Below are 20705 nucleotides of genomic sequence, written 5' to 3'. Positions count from 1 at the left end.
TAAATTGCAATTTCCCATTCCCTTAACAACCATTTAGATTATTACTCACCATGTTTATTTATTAAAGTTTATTTAAAAAAATATTTATTAAAGGCAGATGAAAGTTTGGCGATGACATATGACGTCATCAGGTGGGAAAAACCGTGGTATAGGGAAAAAACCCGCAAAGTATTTTTTAATTAATATTTTTGAAAAACCGTGGTATAGACTTTTCGCGAAGTTCGAACCCGCGAAAATTGAGGGAGCACTGTATATAGGTCCCACAGAGTTGGCCTTCTCTGGTTCCCATCAATGAAACAATGCCATCTGCCAGGACCCAGGGGAAGAGCCTTCTCTGTGGTGGTCCCAGCACTCTGGAATCAGCTCCCCCTGGAGATTAGGACAGTCCCCACCCTCACCTTTCCCAAACTTTTGAAAACTCATCTATGTCGCCAGGCATGGAGGAATTGATATATCCTTAGCTACCTTGACTTTATGTATGGTATGTTTAGATTGTGTGACTGTTTTAATAGGGGTTTTTAAAAACTGTTTTTAACATTGGATTTGTATATGATGTTTTATTTGTTGTGAGCCACTCCGAGTCCTCAAAGAGGGCAGGCATACAAATCTAAATAGTAGTAGTAGTAGTAGTAGTAGTAGTAGTAGTAGTAGTAGTAGTAGTAGTAGTAGTAGTAGTAGTTTGAAATGTCTGTCAGCGGGACTAGAAGCACCCGAGAAGCGCGCTAAATGAGCTCGATGCTCACAACCAAAGTAGCAGCAGCGTTTTAGGTGACCGCTACCTCACGCTTGAAAGAGCCGCGGGCGCCGGACTCGACAACAGCCCGCTCCGCGTCGTCCACAGAAGACACTTATTAAAAGAACGGTAGGAAGGGCGTCCTTTGGCTTCTAGTATCCGTGCCTGAAGTCGAATAGCGCCCACTTCCTTCTTCAGCAGAGAAGAAAAAGAAAACACCCACCCTCAGGCTAAAATTCCAGCAGCCCCCATTACGGAGAACCACCAAAACTGTCCGCTCCCGTTGAAAACTCGCGAGATGTCTAGGACGCCCCCCCCTCCCCCGCGAGATCTCGAGCCTCCCCGCCTTCTCGGGAAGGGCGGGCTCCGGTCACTGTCAGAGCGGCCTCTGGGAGGCTGCGGGATCCCGGAGAGGGGTTTTGTGGGCTGCGCCAACCTCCTGCTTCTCGGCGGGCCCTCTTGCCGCGGGTTGGAGGGAGAAGACGCTTCCTGACGGCTCACGCCTGCCTGTTTCAGGCGCGATCTCTCCGATTGTAAGCACAACCTGAAGAAGAGAAAAGGGGGGAGGGGAGAGGGCGCGCGCGGATTGGCCCCAGATGCGAATGGGTCACCTTTGCTCCTGTGGCTGAAGGCCGAATGGGCAACGGGGGCTGCAGGAGAGACTTGTGGCGGGAGCTGTTGTAGGCTTTCGCTTGATGGAGGATGAGCGGGTCCTTCTGGATTTGTCTTCCAAAGCATTATATATAAAGCGCTTGTGAGGGAATCAAGGCTCTTGACAGTTGAGCTTTGTGTTTCCCCAGTTATACCGGGTTACTTGGAAACAAGTTTTTCGGGGGGGGGGAGCGCGTCAGTTGTAATTTGGCTTGTTTTGGCTGTTCTTTAGAATAGAATAGAGTTTTTTATTGGGCAAGTGTGATTGGACATGCCGCAAGGAATTTGTCTTTGGTGCGTGTGCTCAGTGTACATTTATTTGTTTGTTTGTTTTGTCAAGTACATATTGGAGATGTGTAAGGATATAATAATATTCATACACATGATACTAGCAACAATTGAGGCATCTCCCCCAGGCTTATAATTTTATGTATGTTTTTAAATAATGGGTTTTTTAGATTTTTTTTAATATTAGATTTGTTCATTGTACACTGTTTTATTATTGTTGTGAGCCACCCCGAGTCTGCGGAGAGGGGCGGCATACAAATCAAATAAATAAATAAATAAATAAATAAATGAACAAGAAAAAATACATAAAATAAAATATACGTACATTTGTCTAGAATCATGAAATGGAGGTTAAAACGTTCATATAGAAGTAACAAATTTAAAAAACCAAATCCTGGAGCTATTTTTTAAAAATAATTGTTAACACTCAAAAACACTTTTTTAAAAAAACCACCGTCAAATGTGTTCTGGAAGAAACTGCCCCATGCAGATAGCTGTCATTCTGAGAGGACAGAAGGAAGGTTTCAGTAACTGCTCTTCTCACCTGAACTGTCATTCTTGAGCCAGGATAAGGAACCTCTGAACAACTAAGGTCACAAGAAGCTAGATAGGCTGCAGGGGCCAAGAGAAAAAATGGGGGGGGGGGGCTTCCCTTTTTTCTGTCTTCTTTCCTTTTATTTATTAGAATATAAAATACAAAGGAAAAGGAAGATAGTAGGAAAGTAGGGGAGGGAAAAGAGAAGAAAGGAAAATGTAGGGGGGAAATGAAGAAAAGCATTGACTTCTGACTTTTTAGCACAGTAGACTAACATAGTCTCAAGGGTTTTTTTTTATTTTTATATAGTAGTACAGTACTGTATATACGAATCATTTCTATAACAGCAAAATCAGGAAAAAGCCAATGTTTCATTTTTTTCCCTCCTGTCAGTAACAAAGTCCAAAAGTGGTTTCCAAATGGACTACTATTCCATTTATGTCTTGATACAATCAAAAACTACTCTTGGTGGCAATTCTGACTGATACTCTCATTCTATGTAGCCTTTATTTAAAATGCATGGAATTAAATGCAGCTCTCTGTTTGAAAGGCCTTATAGCATTGTAAAAGCCATTTCAAGAAAATCTGGGACATAGCATCCAGCTACTTGAGATAGAATATTAGCCATCATCTTCTCTGCCTACTAGTAAGGGGAATTGGATAAATGAAATTCCTTGTTAAAATTAGGTCCTTTCTCTGTGCTTTAATTTCTTTGAAGGGTAAAGTTAATAAGTTATAGATAGTAGCATCTTTTCATCCTTTTCATTCTTTCCAATATTTAGTCTCTTTCCACATTATGATTCCCACTTTATGGGAGGGTTATTCTTATTTTCTGCTTCTTATACCTTATTCTGTAGTTGGAAACAAAAGGACGCTAGACGTGGCAACACATTCCCAGATCCCTACAGGAGAGCCGTGGCTTATGATGACTCCAAGGGGGGGGAAAGGTAGGATTGTTTCATAATCTAAGAGATGTTACAAAGAGTATACTAACCCAGCTATCTCTGGGGGGGGGGAGGGAATCCAGTGCCTTGCATGGATTGGGTGTTTGCAGTTTTTCATATCCTCTCTCCTTATTCTCAAATATGTGGGAACCAGGATTGGAACAAGAGTGTCACAAAGAATAGTGTAGAATGTTGACAGTAGAATTCTGTCTTAATTCTTATCAGATCCAAGGAATAATAATTCCGTTTAGAGACTGAATGCTTAACTTCTTTATGGTAGAATACTAATATCTATGCCTTTCATTGTATGAACAGCCTTCTCAATTCTTAGGAACTGAGTAAGAATAAAACTTCAAAGAATAGTGTAGAATGTTGACAGTAGAATTCTGTCTTAATTCTTATCAAATCCAAGGAATAATAATTCCGTTTAGAGACTGAATGCATAACTTCTTTATGGTAGAATACTAATATCTATGCCTTTCATTGTATGAACAGCCTTCTCAATTCTTATCATAGGGAAGGAACTGAGTAAGAATAAAACTTCATTTTTTTAAAAATCCACACTTACAACTTAGAACCACTGATATTTAAGTTTGAATGGGTGTCTGTCTGTCTTGATACTTCCTTTTCTTCATCATCATTTATTTGGGGCCATAATGTTGCCATGACTTTTTTATAATGAAAGTTCCCCTTCATCTTAATTGTATCCTTAATTATATTCCTTTATATTCCTTTCTTAGGTAATAACCAAATAGATGATGTGGGACTAGCAGCTGGCAGAACCTAATAAGAAAAGAAACATTCCTATAAAGATCTGCTTCTGGAAAAGGAAGAAACAGCTACTTAGAAGGGATACAGAAAATAGACTGAAGGTGAGAGAACAGAAAAGAGAAGGGGAAAAATTTTTTACCTGATTTTGTTAAAATGGTAATGATTGAATTAAGAGTAAATTGACAATGAGTTTATTGCTCAGTGTCATTATTTCATTAATTGAAATATAAGTTCCAGTATCTAAAAGAAGTTTAATTATGAATGTTTATTATCTAACAGCCCTCTGCTATTAGACCTTGAAAAGTAAAGGCAACTTCAAGAGAGTTTCTTTTGCATTTTGTAGCAAAAGATCTATGGAATAGGATAGGTCTAGGATCGTGATCATAGTTCCCTCTAAGCTGAGCAGTGAGCAATCGCTCACTTAAAAATCATCATCAACTCAGAGTTTTCCAAACCTGCCCAGAAGCCGAGAGGGAAAGAGTGAGAGGGAAGGAGAGAGAGAGGAAGAGAGGAAGAGAGAGAAACAGATAGAAAAAAGAGAGGAAGGAAAAGAGAAAGAAAAAGAATGGGAGTAAGGAAGAGAGAAAGAAAATCAAAATCTAGTTTGAAACTAGCTCAACTATTTAAGTGGCATTTTGATATTGATAGAGTTGCTCTATTATGAGCTCACTGTTATAGACACACAGTACAGTATTTTATTTTGAAATTCTCTGAGGCAAAACAGGGTGGGGTTTTTTATTTATTTATTTGTTTGTTTGTTTGTTTGTTTATTTATTTATTTATTTATTCTGTGCCGCCCAGTCCCAAAGGGACTGCCGCTCAGAAACTATACTTTTCCGCCCACCCCCCCAAAAAATTAGAGGGAACACTGATCGTGATGGTGAACTTATGGCACATGTTCCACAGGTGGCATCAGAGCCCTCTCTGTAGACATGCCAGCCATTGCCCCAGCTGGTCTTCAGGTCTCTGTTGCATTGGGGGGGCACATGTGGGGTACACACATGTGTATGCAGGGGGCGCATGAGCGGGGGAGCACATATGCAGGGGATTCTCACATTGCATTTTGGGAGTTCACACCTTGTTTTGGGCCTGGAAAGCTGCCTACACCAACCTGGAAGCCAAAACGGGGCATAGGGGTGCCGCACGAGTCCCCCTGTGTCCCATTTTGGCTTCCAGGTCAGTGCAAAAGGCTTCCCAGACCCAAAGCGGGGCACCTGCACCTGTTTTGCCTGGGAAGCCACTTGCAACAACCTGGAAGCCAAAATGGGGCGTGGAAGAGCATTTGGTTACTTTGATCCATTCTGTCCTGAATCTGAGAAACCAGGGTTAACGTGCTTTATTAGGGTAGCCATGAATTGTCTTCTAGAACAAAACTGTAGTACCACCTGCCAAACTCCATAGCACTGAGTATTTTCTGATTCTCTTGCTTTTGGGAGGGAGGGGTCCATTTTTCTACTTGTCTTCCCCTTCTCTGGTGTTTACTTTGCTGTGTCTCTCCTGAGGAGTTTCATCTATCTTGTCCAGGAACAACTCACATTTCCAGGTGTGTTAAAACCATGCTCTAGTGTCACACTCAGTAATTAACTGCAATCAGCAATGCAATCAACCATTCAGTAGACAATCAATAGATGTCAGAAAGCATCATTGAACAACTTTCTCAATTTTGTTGCCTCCCTTCACTCAAATGGCTTCTAAAAATACCTAAATTAGTTTCTAGTCTAGCTGATTAAAGTTGCATTAATTTAATCATAATTTATGATGTCTGCTTTAAAAGTAATCAGGTAGACCAAAATATTGCTACTAGGATAGTATTTTGTATTGGACATCATTAAAAAAACTCTTCCTAAAAAAGCTCTCTTCTGCTACAGCTGGACCACTAAGCATAATTTTTGAAAAATCCTTCAGTACCAGCACACTTCCTAAGATATGGTCGAAAGCAATGGTCATCCCCGTCTTCAAAAAAGGAGACCCCTCTCTTGTCAATAACTACAGACCAATATCACTATGCTGTGTCCCATGTAAAGTTATGAAATCAATTATAAACCAATCAATTACTATCCACCTAGAAACTAATAATCTACAGCTCCTTCGCTGCAAAAACATATGGACAACTCATCTTGATCAAGGAAAATCTGTAGATGCAATTTATATTGATTTCTCCAAAGCCTTTGATTCAGTGGTCCATGACAAACTACTTCAAAAACTCAAATCCCATGATATCTCAGGATCCCTCCACAGCTGGCTTACGGCATTCCTGTCTAACAGGCAACAAGTAGTCAAAATAGGAAGCTCCATATCCACACCCGTCCTTGTTAAAAGCGGTGTCCCCCAAGGTAGCGTACTGGGACCTACGCTCTTCATTCTCTACATCAACGACCTTTGCAATCTCATCACAAGCAACTGTGTTCTTTTTGCAGACGATGTAAAACTGTTAACACCACTGATAACACAACTACTCTACAAAAAGACCTAGACTCAATTTCTGACTGGTCCAACACATGGCAACTCCAAATCTCAACCAGCAAATGCTCTGTCCTACACATCGGCAAAAAGAATTAACTTCAAATACAAACTTAAACAAATTATCACAGATAATCCCCACTCGGTCAAGGACCTCAGAATACTAATAACTAAAGATCTAAGTGCCAAAGCCCACTGCAACAACATCGCTAAGAAGGCCTCAAGAGTTGTTAATCTAATCCTACGTAGCTTCTGCTCTGGAAATCTCACACTACTTATCAGAGCTTACAAAACTTTCACCAGACCCATCCTCAAATACAGCTCATCTGTTTGGAACCCATATCGCATCTCAGACATTAACACCCTTGGAAATGTTCAAAGATATTTCACAAGAAGAGCCCTTCATTCCTCCACTCGAAACAGAATACCCTACGAAACTAGACTTACAATCCTGGGTCTTGAAAGCTTAGAACTACAACGCCTTAAACATGATCTAAGTATTGCCCAAAAGATCATATGCTGCAATGTCCTGCCTGTCAAAGACTACTTCAGCCTCAACCACACCAACACAAGAGCACACAACAGATTCAAGCTTAATATTAACCGCTCCAAACTTGACTGTAAAAAATATGACTTTAGTAATCGGGTTGTTGAAGCGTGGAACTCATTACTGGATTCTGTAGTATCATCCCCTAATCCCCAACATTTTACCCTTAGACTATCCAGATTCCCAAGAGGTCAGTAAGGGGCATACATAAGCGCACTAGAGTGCCTTCCATCTCCTGTCCTATAGTCTCTCCTATATCTCGTATTTCTTCTCTACTATATCCTCTATAACCTTCATTGTGTATTATTGTGTATTGGACAAAATAAATAAAAATAAATAAGTATATTAAGCAGTATTCCATCACGTTCACCAACTGCTGTTACATTTTTTAGTCTACATCAAAGTATTGCTTTTCATATCTAAAAACTTTCTGATTTTTGATATTTAAACAGCATCCCCATTGGTATACTGTTGGTATTTATATATTTTAATCAAGATCCAAAGATACTTATCTGAGCTGAATATTATTTTAGGATTTCCACTGAGGAAAGTGTGTCAAAAAAGATAAAATGGCAAGTGTGATTGTGCAGTTGAAGCCATGCTTTTTTAAAAAAAATGTGTAACATGTACCTAAAACAGGACAGGGCTTTAATCATATTTATTACCCATCTTGAGAGTATTTAGTTAGTTGTGGAAATCCCTGTTCCAGGAAAAAAATTGCCTGGTACCTGTTTAATATATTTAAGTATTTTATGTTTTAGTTTCTTCTTATTCCAACCCTGTATTTATTCCTCTGACATCAGATTTTTTGCTCTAAATATTGTTTTCTGTACCCTACATAATATGATTTTGAATATTGATAATATATTGTATTTTGCTGTTTTCCTTTCTTGCAAATCCAGGAAGTGAGATGTAAGATGTTCAATAAATTGTTGCATTATTTATAGAATTCACTAAAATAGAATATAATATTGTGAATATAAGATTAATAATCCAGAAGCCTTACAGGCAAATCTTTTGTAAAAACAACTGAAGTTTTCCAGCTGGTTAGTTTAAAAATCTGATGTTAAGACAGTTTGTAAATGAAGATACAGTTGATTTTGACATCCTGCGCATATATTTATTTTTTACCTGTTTTCTCTTTTTTAGATTTTTGTCCTTCTGAACTTTCTCTGCCTTTGAAATCATTATCATCAAAGAATAGAAAATATATATATATATATACATTTTCACTCTCTGCTAACACTGCCATGGATTTGATTAAAGCCATTAACACTCCTTTAACGACCAGCTCCAAATCATCTAAAAGGACTTTGGAAAAATCATCTCATTCTTCATTCAGTGCTGCCAATTATTCTGAGGGTAAGAAGGAACATCACAAGAAGAAGCTGAGTGGAAGCAGCGATCCACCCTTGGATGATGGTACTTTCCACAAATCCAAAAAAATAAAACCACCATATGTAAATACTGAAATGCTGACCTTGCGTGAGCCTGATGGCTTAAAAATGAAGCTAATCCTCTCACCAAAAGAGAAAGGGGGTACCATAACAGAAGATCCCGGTCCACATTCTGGAGCTACAAAAAAGACCTCTAAGAAGTCTATTAGGGATGAACAAAGCTCACAGCCCTCAAGCCATGATACCCACAGCTTCCTGAAATCCCGCAAGAAGCACAAGCCATCTACAGATCCCCATCCCCTTTCTCCTGAGGGCTTCAGCCCAGACGCATCCCTCTTCTCTGAAGGCCAAAGCAGTGATTTTGAGCTTTCAAATTTGGAACCCCAAATGGAATCTGAATCTTCATCTGGAGGTGAGTTGGAAGCTGGAGAACTAGTCATTGACGATTCATATCGGGAGATAAAAAAGAAAAAGAAATCAAAGAAGAGTAAAAAGAAGAAAGACAAGGAGAAACACAAGGAGAAAAAACACTCTAAATTGAAGAAGAGTTCTGGATTCTCTTCATCACCAGCAGCAGTGGAAATAACACCACAACTGCCTGTTTCTCCAACTAGCATCCAGTTTGCTCTACCTGCTCCTCCTCCTCCTCCCTCACCACTACCACCTGTTTTCTGTACAGATAGCCTGAATGAGAAAAAGAAGAAGAAAGAAGAAAAAGAGAAGATTGAGAAAATAGAAAAAGAAAAGGTAAAACTGCATAGCAAGTGAGTACTATAAATTATGGTTGATTCTTGTAATAGCAAATTCAAAATGTTCTTTGTAACTCCAGATTTTAAACCATAAACTGCTATCAGTATTTAATCCAGAAGTTTTTGTGTTGCAAAATGTTTTAGATTCTGACTTTTTTAGTATTATGAACTTAAGGCATTAAGAAATACTGCATTTTTTCTCTCCAAATATAAAACTATGGTTTCTTTTTTAAAAATATACTCTAACAAAAACTTCAATTGAGGTACTAATGTATAAAGGAGTGGACTATGAGATGGTTTTCAGGTATTTCTGTAGGTATTAGAAAAAAATGATAGTAGTACTACTGTAAAATATTATCTCTCTCTCCTTTTTTCTAATTAGCCAAAGAAGAAAAATATGTCTGCCTACCAAGTATTCTGTAAGGAATATCGTGTGAACATTGTGGCTGAGCATCCAGGAATAGGTAAAATAACAGCCCTGTAAGGATTGAATTTTTGTTATTTGCGTAAAATCCATCTTCTATTATATTTTCTTTAAATTATTTGCATAAATATTAAAATACTCAGTATTTTAATGAGCAGTAAGTGAGAAGATTATGGACATGTTTATAGACACACACATTTTTTAAATCTGCACTTTTGAAATACTTTCTCATAAGTGTCACGGTGAGAAAAAGTACATTGCTTAGTGATACCATCTGCATTTCATATTCAAACTTTAAAAGACATTTTAGCTGGTTGCCAAATAATACACAAAACTCACCATTACATGAATTATCCTGATGGGGAGTTTCCAAATTTGAGATGTCACCTCTAAATTTCCAATTAGTCTCTTCCTCGCTATTAATAACATTAGAACCCAGAGAAGAATATTTGACACTTACTGTAATAAGTTGCCTGACCATCTTTAAGCTGGAAATATAAAGAACTAATTTTAAAGAATAGAAAGTTATTTCTTAGTTCTATTCTGGTATGTGGTTTAAAACAATTTCAGTTTCTTATCAGGGCAGGGCCACATAAAACATACTAAAATAATTTATATTTTGGCATATTTTAAAACAAAACCATAAACCAGGGCAAATAGTGTTTTAATTCTCAAGACAACATGGCCAATTGTAATTCAACTCTGAATTTCCCTTTGTCAAAAACACAGTTTTTGAATTAAGCAAGTGGTCAGACAATGTAGCTTGCTGCAAATGTTCAACTATCTTTAATATTTTTACAGTGTAGAAAACTTTTTGCATAAGGGAAAAATAAAAGTAATTATTAGTTCAGGTAAGTAGGATTATTACTTATCCTTGTAAAATAATTCACCAGATGCTCTTTTAATTGATTAAAGTATAAATTGATTTCCTCTCGGCTCAATTAAATGTTGATGACTATTATATAATAAATTTAAAAATGGTTGCCATCGTAGTTATAATCAAATATGTTAGTAATTAAATTTGCAGTATCAAAAGGCAAACAAGCATACTAATTTGTGCTGAGTATCTAGATAAATTAATAGTGCATTCACACCTATCAATAAGAATTTGTTTTACTGATCACCTTCCTAAATGTGGACTGATATTGGCTAATAAAAATCAGGTTAATTAAATATCTAGCTTTTTTTTTAAAGCATCCAGATTGTACCAGTTCCTTTCACACATAATTTTTTTAGAAGTGCTTGCAGTTTTATGGTAGTAATTTATGTAGCCGAAATATATAAAGTCATTCCTTATAGGATGCCTTTGCTTTCCACATTTAATATAAAATCTGATGTGGATAACTTTATATTTCATAGTTATTGGAAAAATTTATTGTTACATGTGTTGTTAATGTGTCTTATAATGAATTTAGTGGTTAACTAAATGCTCATGAATCAGATTCCTCGTTAAAATTAGAAACTACCTGCTTTTATTCTGAACTGTTTACCTTCTCTGATTTCCTGCTAGATTTTGGTGAGCTGAGCAAAAAGCTAGCAGAGGTTTGGAAACAGCTTCCAGAAAAAGATAAACTGGTAAATATTTGAGAAGACATTTTTTTAAAAAATCTTGAGTTAGCTTGCAGCTGGGATGATGCTGCCCATGGTGCTTGCATTCATTTACACCCCAGAGTAGTTTATGTGTAGCAGTCCCTCCACATTTAATAATTATGAAATGATTGGGATCCAAGTACTCTTAACTACATGGGCTGCATATTTTGCTAATCAGTTGCCTAAACAATGCAGTTTTCATATCAGTTTTGATTTGCCTATTTGTAGGTTTGGAAGCAGAAGGCTCAGTATTTGCAACATAAGCAGAATAAGGCAGAAGCGACAACAGTGAAGAGAAAAGCAATGTCATCAGAAGGTTCCCCAAAATTGAAAGGTTGCTTCCATATTCCATTATATTCATATGTTTTCCTCCCAATATAATTTTTATTATTGTAACTAAATATATTGGGGTATTGTCTGTTTCATCAAACTGTTCCAAGATTCCTGAAATGAATTTTAGCAACAGTTGTTAATGAGAAATTGGCAGACATTAGGGCTTTGGTTTACTCCCAGAGTTTAGAATTTAAATATGAATGTCTGAAAAATATTTTAAAAGCTGCTTTAGGCCAGGATTGCTATTAGTTTGCTCTCTAGAATAAGTCTGCATTGATTAGAACAGTGATGGATAACCTTTTTGTTGCCACATGCCGAAAGTGCACAGACATGCACTCATAATGCAATGTGCATGCGAGCTCTCCATGCTCTCCCTGCCCCCTGTGCATGCATGCACAACTCCCCTGCATGTATGTGTGATCCCATTGGGGGCCCATGCATAGATGCAAAACCTCCGCACATGCAGGCCCCCCTGCATGCATGCATGGCAGAGAGCCCAAAACCAGTTGGGACGGGAAGTGCGCACACATGAAATGGAGCTGAGTTATGGTGACAGCTTGTGTGCCCGCAGAGAGGGCTCTACACACCACCTGTAGCACAAATGCCATAGATTTGCCATTACAGGATTGAAATGATTAATTAAATACCAAAACACCATAGGCACCAAAAATTTAAATTTGTTTGGAGTTTTGATAATTGTGTATTAAACTGATTTGACTTTTAGATAATTATCAACTGCCTTTTTAAAATAAAGTAATAGATGGAAAATTATGAAAGATTTGGGAAAGTAGTGTCTGAGGAGTTGAGTTATTTGGGAAGAGGTAGCACAATCCAAACAGTATATTTCAGAGACTCCGCTTAAATTAATTCATTGTAACCAAAGTTGAGAATTTACTTTTGTTCTTATCAAGATTTTGTTTTAATCCAGACTTAACTATACTTTCTTTAAATCTGTGTTATTCTTGCCTTTATCATCTAAGTAGAGTTTGACCTAATGACAAAAGATTCTTATTCAGTCAAAACCTTTAATTCCATGAATTAAACAATCAATACAAAATATTCACAATTTGAAATCGGCACAAATATGAAGAGAAGGGACTTTGGTGGAGCAGTGTACAGAGAGCTGTCTTTCCCAATCTGTTGTTGTCCATACATGTTAGTTGTCATGCCCCACAAGTACCTGGAAATTGTGAAAATTCAGATACAACATTACAGAAAGTTAACAGTTTAGGGAAAGCTTTGGACTGATCCACTGCAAACATGAGTTATTTGAGTTGTGAGGAACTGTGATAATAATTATTAAACTTCTATGCTCTCTGGATCTCTGGGCAGCTTTTCAGCTCTTCTTTTTCCAAAAGGCATGAATTAGTGAAGTACAGTGTTCCCTTGATTTTCGCGGGTTCGAACTTCGCGAAAAGTCTATACCACGTTTTTTCAAAAATATTAATTAAAAAATACTTTGCTGTTTTTTCCCCTATACCATGTTTTTTCCTGCCCGATGACATCATATATTATCACCAAACTTTCATCCACCTTTAATAAATATTTTTCTAATAAACTTTAATAAAGAAACATGGTGAGTAATAATCTAAAAGGTTGCTAAGGGAATGGGAAATTGCAATTTAGGGGTTTAAAGTGTTAAGGGAAGGCTTGTGATACTGTCCATAGCCAAAAATAGTGTATTTACTTCCGCATCTCTACTTCGCGGAAATTCAACTTTCGCGGGCGGTCTCGGAACGCATCCCCCGCGAAAATCGAGGGAACACTGTACTCACATATATGAGATGTTTCCTTGTTTCATGCTTTTTGTCTATTAAAATTATTTTGTATAAGGTGTGCAATTTAAAAACTGTTTTATTGTCCATTTGCAGCTTCTCTAACAAGCGTGCCTTCACCCCATAAAAAATCTCCAACTAGCACGATGGTATTATCCTCTTCACCAGTGAAGGTTCCTGAGATAGATCCCATTGATGTAGCTGCACATCTGCAGTTACTGGGAGAGTCTTTGAGTCTTATTGGCCACAGGCTGCAAGAGACTGAAGTAAGTACAAGAGCTATTATGCAGTTTCATTCCTCTTTAATATTTGTAGATAACAAAGAAAAGATATACAGGGTATGACACTAGATACCAATAGATACAAACAAAAATTAATGAAAGAGAGATTATTATACAGTATCAAAAGCTGTTAACCTTTGAGATGTAAAGTAATCTCCAACCTCCAAATATCGAATTTGTAGGGAAAATATTGGAAGTAGGCTATTTCTCCACTTCCTGCTGAGAACATCCCAGAAGCATCTTAGTGACCTAAGAAATAAAATGCTGGAGGAAAAGGGGAGTGCTGACCTACCATGATATTCTAACCTATTTATGGCATTATGGACTATCCTTCAGAATAGACTACTAAGAAGCTGCCTAAAAAGGAAAAGAGTATGATTGCTGTCCATTATAGACACTACACTCCTGAAGTACAGTACACTTAATTTGCCAACTGTGCACCCAGTGCATATTTGGACTGAGAATCTACTTTTCTTGTGTATTTATTTTATGAAGTGCTACATTTTGTGTATGCTATCTTATACATGTGTAGTACAGAATGTAGCCTTTTTTGCTTTCAGTAGAATTCATGCTCATTCATTTCTCTGTGTGTGATTCCTCTGTAAAAACTTTTTCACAGAGCAGAATGGGGCTGCTAAATTTGAGAAAATCGTGGTGGATTTATGGATACTATTAGATTAACAACTTTTCTCATTTCTTTTTGGCCCCCCAGGGGATGGTAGCCGTATCAGGAAGTTTATCAGTACTCCTGGATTCAATTATTTGTGCTCTGGGCCCTTTGACTTGTCTCACACCCCAGTTACCTGAGCTAAATGGCTGTCCCAAACATGTTTTGGTAAGTTACACTGAAATTACCAAGATGTCTTATGTCTTAAAATTTAGTTGTGCTGGGCGGTGGGGGCACAAACAGAGACCCCATTCAGTACAGTAGTTGCATTCAGTGCTTTAGATGCAGTGGCAATGGATAGGGCTAGATGATCGGCATAGCAAGTGACAGCAAGTAGGAAAGCAGACAAAAGGGCAGCAACAGTGGGAGATAAGCAGGTGAGTATTATATGAAGTGGGAAATTGTCACATCTATTTCAGACATTGTTGTTTTAAAACAAAGTAAACAAATAGTAAAAATTAAACTGAACCAAAAATTGAAGATTTGTTATCAATCTGGGCAATGCAGAAGTGGAGCTGGGAAACTACGAGTTGCCTTTGATCGGGCTTTCCTTAAATACTCTATTCAAGCAAAAAGTGTCACTTTGTAACAAACATATTGAATTAATTTAATGTTTCTGTCTTTTCAGTCAAACACATTAGATAATATTGCCTACATAATGCCGGGTCTTTGACAAAAAAAATGAGTGTGGAAAGTAATCTACTGCCATGCTACTGGTGTGTATACATATATATTGCGTTCTTCAAGTGTCAACCTACAGAATTTTAAAGTTTTTTGTCAATAACTGTTTAACTTGATTTTATGAAGGAAAAAAAAGTCCAGAACATGAATTTGCAAGAATTGGAGGATGTTTTCTTAAGTCTGTGTGTTTTTAAATAACTAGAGTTTAGTATTTTTATATATCAGCCTTAATATAAAAGGAAAAAGATATACTGAATTATTTTAATTAGAAATGTCAAGCAAGTTTGGGGCAAACATATATCATGGACCCAATACTACTAATATTTTAGATATAAAACAGAGCCCTGATGGTGCAGTGGTTAAAGTACAGTGCTGCAAGCAAACTGTGCCCACAGATTGGAGTTTGATCCTGACAGGGCTCAAGGTTGACTCATCCTTCCAAGGACAGAAAAATGAGGGCCTAGACTGTTGGGGCAATATGTAAATAATGCTTCAACATTTTAAATCATCCAGAGTGTGTTATAAAGAGCAACAAGGTTGTATATAAGTCCAAACATTATTGCTATTGCTATAAAATAGTACCAGTACTCCTCTAAGTGGAGACAATGTAATGGAGAAAAAATAATGGTGTTCAAATTAATGATGGGCAGAAATTGTCCTATCCTTAAAGAACTGTCCTTAACTGACATTAAGAATTCTTATTAAATGTTGCATTAATTGTCAGGGCTACATACAAATTTGGGAGTGAATGAAATCAAATCATTAAAGTTGTTACTTTTTTAATGTGACTACTTAAAGCAGCTATATTTTTTTCCACTCACAGAGTTTTAGTAAGTAGCAGGGAGATGTTAATTCGTGTTCATTCATGTTTTGAAGCAATTCTTCCAAATTGTTTTCAAAACATATAGCACTAGTAATTACAGTATAGCAATGTAATATTTCATATACTGGTCAGATTATGAGAGAAAAGGAAGATGATCTTCAGCCTACAATTCCAATATCCAAATTCTTCACATTTAGATAGTGACTTCTGAAACAACAGCTAAAAATATTGACATAGAAGGCAAGATCATTCCCCAATTATGCAAATTCCAATATAGCATTCTTATTACCAGCAAATTGACTTTTTTCTCTTATGGCGCTAATATTCATGTACAGGCAGTTAGACAGGCAATATTGAAGGACTTATTAAGGAAGATAAATCTAATGTCTCAGCACAGGCTTTAGCGCTCTGAATCTGTTCTTCTCTGGAAAAGCACTTCCATAGGATTAAGTATGGTGTTTTTAATATAGGAATTTACATTTTTAGGTATGTATTTTTGTATATAGTTTTAATTAGAACACAAAAAAAATCTTTCTATTATACTATTGTTCAGGAAACATGTACAGGTAGTCCTCAACCTATGGCCACAATTGAGCCCAAAATTTATGTTGCTAAATAAGACAGTTGGGACTTTTGTCCCATTTTATGACTTTTCCTGCCATAGTTATGACTGGAACTGTTAAGTTAGTAATGCAGTTGTTAAATGAATCTGGCTTCCCCTTTGATTTTGCTTGTCAAAAGATCGCAAAAGCTGATCATACAAACTCAGAACACTGCAACGGTCATACATATGAACCAGCCGCCCCGAGTCTTCGGAGAGGGGCGGCATACAAATCTAAGTAATAAAATAATAATAAATAAATAAGTTGTCAAGCATCCAGATTTTGATCACATGACCAAGGGAGGTTGCTGCAATGGTCATAATATGACTCATAAATGTGAAAAATTGTGATAAGTCACTTTTTTCAGTGCAGTATAATCTCAAATGTTTGTTAAACAAATGATTGTAAGTCAAGGACTAATCTGTATTGGTTTTATGATCTATACATGCTTGTCATAATTGAGATTCAGGTTATAACAACCTCAATTATGCCCCGAGTCTTCGGAGAGGGGCGGCATACAAATCTAATAAATAATAATAATAATAATAATAATAATAATAATAATAATAATAATAATAATAATAATAATAATTGATGAAAAGATTTTTAATTTTTTAAAAAGTATTCATATGAAAACTGCAATATAGGTAATCCATGACTTACAACCATTTTTAGAAAATATTCAAAGTTATAACAAGGTGAAAAAGTGGCATATGTCCAGTCCTCGCATTTAAAACCATTGCAGAGTTCTCATAATCATGATTGGATGCTTTGTGACCTTCATATAGTTATACAGTAAGGGTAATTTATCGCCATTTGTGACCTGTCCAGCTGGCTTCTGACAAACAAAGTCAATGGGGGAAGCCAGATTTACTTAATGATCACAGCAAAAAGATAATAAAATTAGGTCCAATCACATGATGCCTCATCTAACTATGACATTGCTTAGAGATGGGAGTTATGGTTCCAACTGTGATTGTGAATTGATGTGTCCTTATAGTGTGATTAAAAAACAGATAAAACAAATGTTAAAATTCTATGTCATGTAACCTTATCACATAGGATTTAAAAATCTTAAAACAACAGGAAATGAAATAATTTTGAATCCAAGAATATACATCACTTACCTAGGCTCTTAGAGTGGATATTTTGTAATTGGTAGACTATTAAATTGACTGGTTTTCCATCATTACATCTTAAACGTCTTCTAAATAATGAAGCATCTGTCCCCATTCCTATCCCCTAGTTCAGTGTATCCCAACCTTGGCAACTTGAAGATATCTGGACTTCAACTCCCAGAATTCCCCTGCCAGCATTTGCTGGCTGGGGAATTCTGGGAGTTGAAGTCCAAATATCTTCAAGTTGCCAAGGTTGGGATACACTGCCCTAGTTAAATCTGATGATTAAAGTACTATTTGCTAAGAGCTAATCCCTTGAGGTTTTAAAAACCTATTCAGATTTGATATTATTTGAACAGTGCTACAAGCAATATAAGAACCAATTAAAATAGTGATTAAGGCATCAAGTTAGAAACCAGAAAAACATGAAATGCAGCTGCTGATCTTAGGCCAGTCATTTTTCTCTTAGCCCTAGGAAACAGGCAATGGTAAACTACTTCTAAAAAGCGTGCTGGGAATCACTGACTCAAAGTTGTGCAGATATACAATCAGTACATGATATGCAGATATACAATCAGTAATCTTTAGAGCTGGACATTTAGCAGAATCATTTAATTGCATTTATACTATAGCACTACTTTTGGAAAGTTCTCTTAGTTTACAGCATTGAGTGGAGTCTTTAAATTAGGAGTTTGGTAGCACTTTTTCCAACTAAGAAATTTAATTAAAAGATATAATCAGTCTGACCAAATGAGCTACATTTTACAAAAGTTTATTTCATTTAACAAAATTTGTTAGCTGGTGCTATCAGACTAGACTAACATGGCTCTTCTACAAATGAAGAAAGGCAATTTTTACTTCTATCCTGTGTTACCCCACCCACAGATATATCAGAAAAGCTAGAAAAAATCAGAACAGAGAATTTATGCACAGGCGAGTCACAAATAATTGCCTTCTTCTAGTGGCTGAAATAATCTGTCAATTAAAGGCTTTAATTCATAAACAAACATAATATGTAGCTTACGTTTTCAGGATCTTGGATTAAGTAGATCAGTGATGGCAAACCATTTCTGGCTTGGGTGCCACAAGGGTGCATGCACTTGCGTGCCCACATCTATAATGCAATGCCTTCCCCAACGCACATGTGTACAACCCCCCCCCCCCCATGCACCCCCATGCTTGCACATAGGCCCCACTGAAGCATCCGGGCTTCCAAAGTAGGCCTATTGGGCTGTTTTCACTCTTCTCAAGGTTCGGAAGACCTCCTGAATCCTGGGGACGATGAATAACAGCCCAACGGGCCAACCGGAAGTTCAGAATTTCCGATTGGACCCTTGGGCCCTCCCTTTTTACCATCCCCAGGCTTCAGGTTTTCCTGAACCCTGGGGACGGTGAAAAATGGCCCAACAGACCACCTGGAAGTTCATTTCTTGAAGCCTGGGGGGAAAGAAAACGGCTGAAAAGAAAGCCAAAACTCAGCTGACCAGAATGTGTATGCACACTGGAGCTGACATAGGGCCATGCTTTCCATGCCATCCGATATGGCTTTGCGTGCCGGTTCGCCATCACTGAAATAGATGACCTGCTTCACATTTACCATTTGCAATGTGGTAGGCAATGTTTTTAAACATACAAATGTACTTGATGTACCTTTATTTAAAATTTGTACACATTTGTATAATACATATCTTGTCCTATTTGACAGTGAAAGGTTTTGAACCTAAATGCTTTATATACCGGTATATATGTATATATATTTGTTAGTTCCTGTATTTAACCTCCTTGCTATTGTACATAAATGTTTTTATACCTGGAAATTTCATTTTGATTCCTTTCTATTTCCTTCTATTAATTCATGTACAGGTTTTTCACTATCAGAAAATTTTCTATCCCTCTGCCATCAGTATGACACTACCCTTGTATGATAATCACCTATCAATCTCCTGTAGGGCTCTGTATTCTATGCCATTTTTTTAAAAAATGCCTTGAGGTGATTAGTTTGAAATTCAATGTGTGTCTACTAGGAACAGTTGTTATAAACTTTTTAGTTGTAAATGGGTTTGTCATAATTTTCATGTGAGGTTTGTGAGTCGCTGCCATTTATAACAGTCTGGGTCCTGAAATGGAAAAGTATAATACTGTACGGGTAATCCTCAACTTACAATTCATTTAGTGACTGTTCAAACTTACAAAGGCACTGAAAAAGTGACTTATGAACACTTTTCACTTACGATCTTTGAAGCATTCCTGTCATCATGTGAACAAAATTCTGATGTTTGGTAGCTGGTTCATACTTACGACCATTGCTGTGTCCCAAGATCGTGTGATCATCTTTTGCAACTTTTTGCTAAGCAAAATCAATGGGGAAGCCATATTCCCGTAACCACCATATTACTAACTTAACAACTGAAGTGATTCGCTTAACAACTATGGCTAGAAAGGGGATAAAATGGAGCAAATCTCGCTTAACAAATTTCTCACTTAAAACAGAAATATTGGCCTCAGTTATGGTTGTAAGTTGAGGACTACCTGTGCTGCATTTACCGGTACTTAAAATGTGAAAACTTGAGCCTGCAACAGATCAACATGGAGTCATATTCTTCTGTCCCCATATGCCTCAGCATATCAAGCAAACTGTTGCTATTAAAGTTATTAGCAAGAAAGATTCTTTGTTTTTGATGTGTTATTTCTATTTCCACATTAAATGACATCTAGCTAATAAAATACTGAAATATTAGTACTATGCTCATGATGCAAAATACCTTGAAATCATCAGTAATCCAATATTGCTGTACCATTAGATTTAAAATTACTTTTTCAGTTGTGTGCATTTTGCATATGTATACTGTACATATAACTTTTCTGATAAGGATTCAAACATGTTACTTTCTAGTACTTCCAGTAGAGTTAGAGTATGAGTAATAGCTTTGCATTTGTGGTTGGAGGTTGCAAATGTACTTTTAAAATTTATAGCCTTAAATTCATCTGAATCAGGATGAGAATCCAAAAAAAATTCTCAATGCTCAACTCAACAGTGTTTCTTTGCTGCATTGAGTTGATATAAGTATTTATCTCATGAGTCCCATAGGTCAGGCCCTACAGAGTTTGCCTTCTCCAAGTCCCATCAACTAGACAATGTCGCCTGGCAGGGCCTAGTGGAAGAGCCTTCTCTGTGGAGGCTCCAGCCCTCTGGAATCAGCTCTCCCCAGAGATTTGCAGTGCCCTCACCCTTCTTGCCTTTTGCAAGAGTCTAAAGACTCATTTGTGCCGTCAGGCTTGGAGCTAATTACTTGTCCCCTGGCTGATGAACGAAATGTATGTTTGTTATGTGAATGG

At 37.1% G+C, this 20705-nt stretch overlaps 1 protein-coding gene across 3 annotated transcripts; it reads left to right on the top strand.

Annotated features, from left to right (window-relative positions):
* Positions 1–1079: 1079 nt before the first annotated feature.
* Positions 1080–20032, top strand: HMGXB4 (HMG-box containing 4). Of its 3 annotated transcripts, none has more exons than XM_070756225.1 (11): positions 1080–1266; positions 3065–3154; positions 3892–4023; positions 8079–8738; positions 9006–9073; positions 9458–9539; positions 11010–11074; positions 11318–11423; positions 13294–13463; positions 14191–14313; positions 14774–20032. In XM_070756225.1, the coding sequence occupies exons 4-11, from the start codon at positions 8180–8182 to the stop codon at positions 14816–14818; spliced, it is 1218 nt and encodes a 405-aa protein (XP_070612326.1). In that variant the 5' UTR covers positions 1080–1266; positions 3065–3154; positions 3892–4023; positions 8079–8179; the 3' UTR covers positions 14819–20032. The 3 variants fall into 3 exon arrangements, with proteins under 3 accessions (XP_070612326.1, XP_070612323.1, XP_070612325.1); XM_070756222.1 differs by having other exon boundaries at positions 8079–9073; positions 14774–14861; positions 19233–20032; XM_070756224.1 differs by lacking the exon at positions 3065–3154 and having other exon boundaries at positions 1083–1266; positions 8079–9073.
* Positions 20033–20705: the final 673 nt, after the last annotated feature.

The sequence above is a fragment of the Erythrolamprus reginae genome, chromosome 6 (assembly GCF_031021105.1).
Source record: "Erythrolamprus reginae isolate rEryReg1 chromosome 6, rEryReg1.hap1, whole genome shotgun sequence".
NCBI classification, from domain to species: Eukaryota; Metazoa; Chordata; class Lepidosauria; order Squamata; family Dipsadidae; genus Erythrolamprus; species Erythrolamprus reginae.
The sequence above is the reverse complement of the archived record's forward strand: the minus strand, read 5'-3'. Positions and strand labels throughout refer to the sequence as shown.

Coding starts and splice junctions, on each gene's coding strand:
- HMGXB4 (XM_070756222.1), top strand. CDS start 8,180: ATGGATTTGATTAAAGCCATTAACACTCCTTTAACGACCAGCTCCAAA. Junction 9,540..11,009: donor GGCTGAGCATCCAGGAATAG/GTAAAATAACAG, acceptor ATTTCCTGCTAG/ATTTTGGTGAGCTGAGCAAA. Junction 14,314..14,773: donor GCTGTCCCAAACATGTTTTG/GTAAGTTACACT, acceptor CTGTCTTTTCAG/TCAAACACATTAGATAATAT.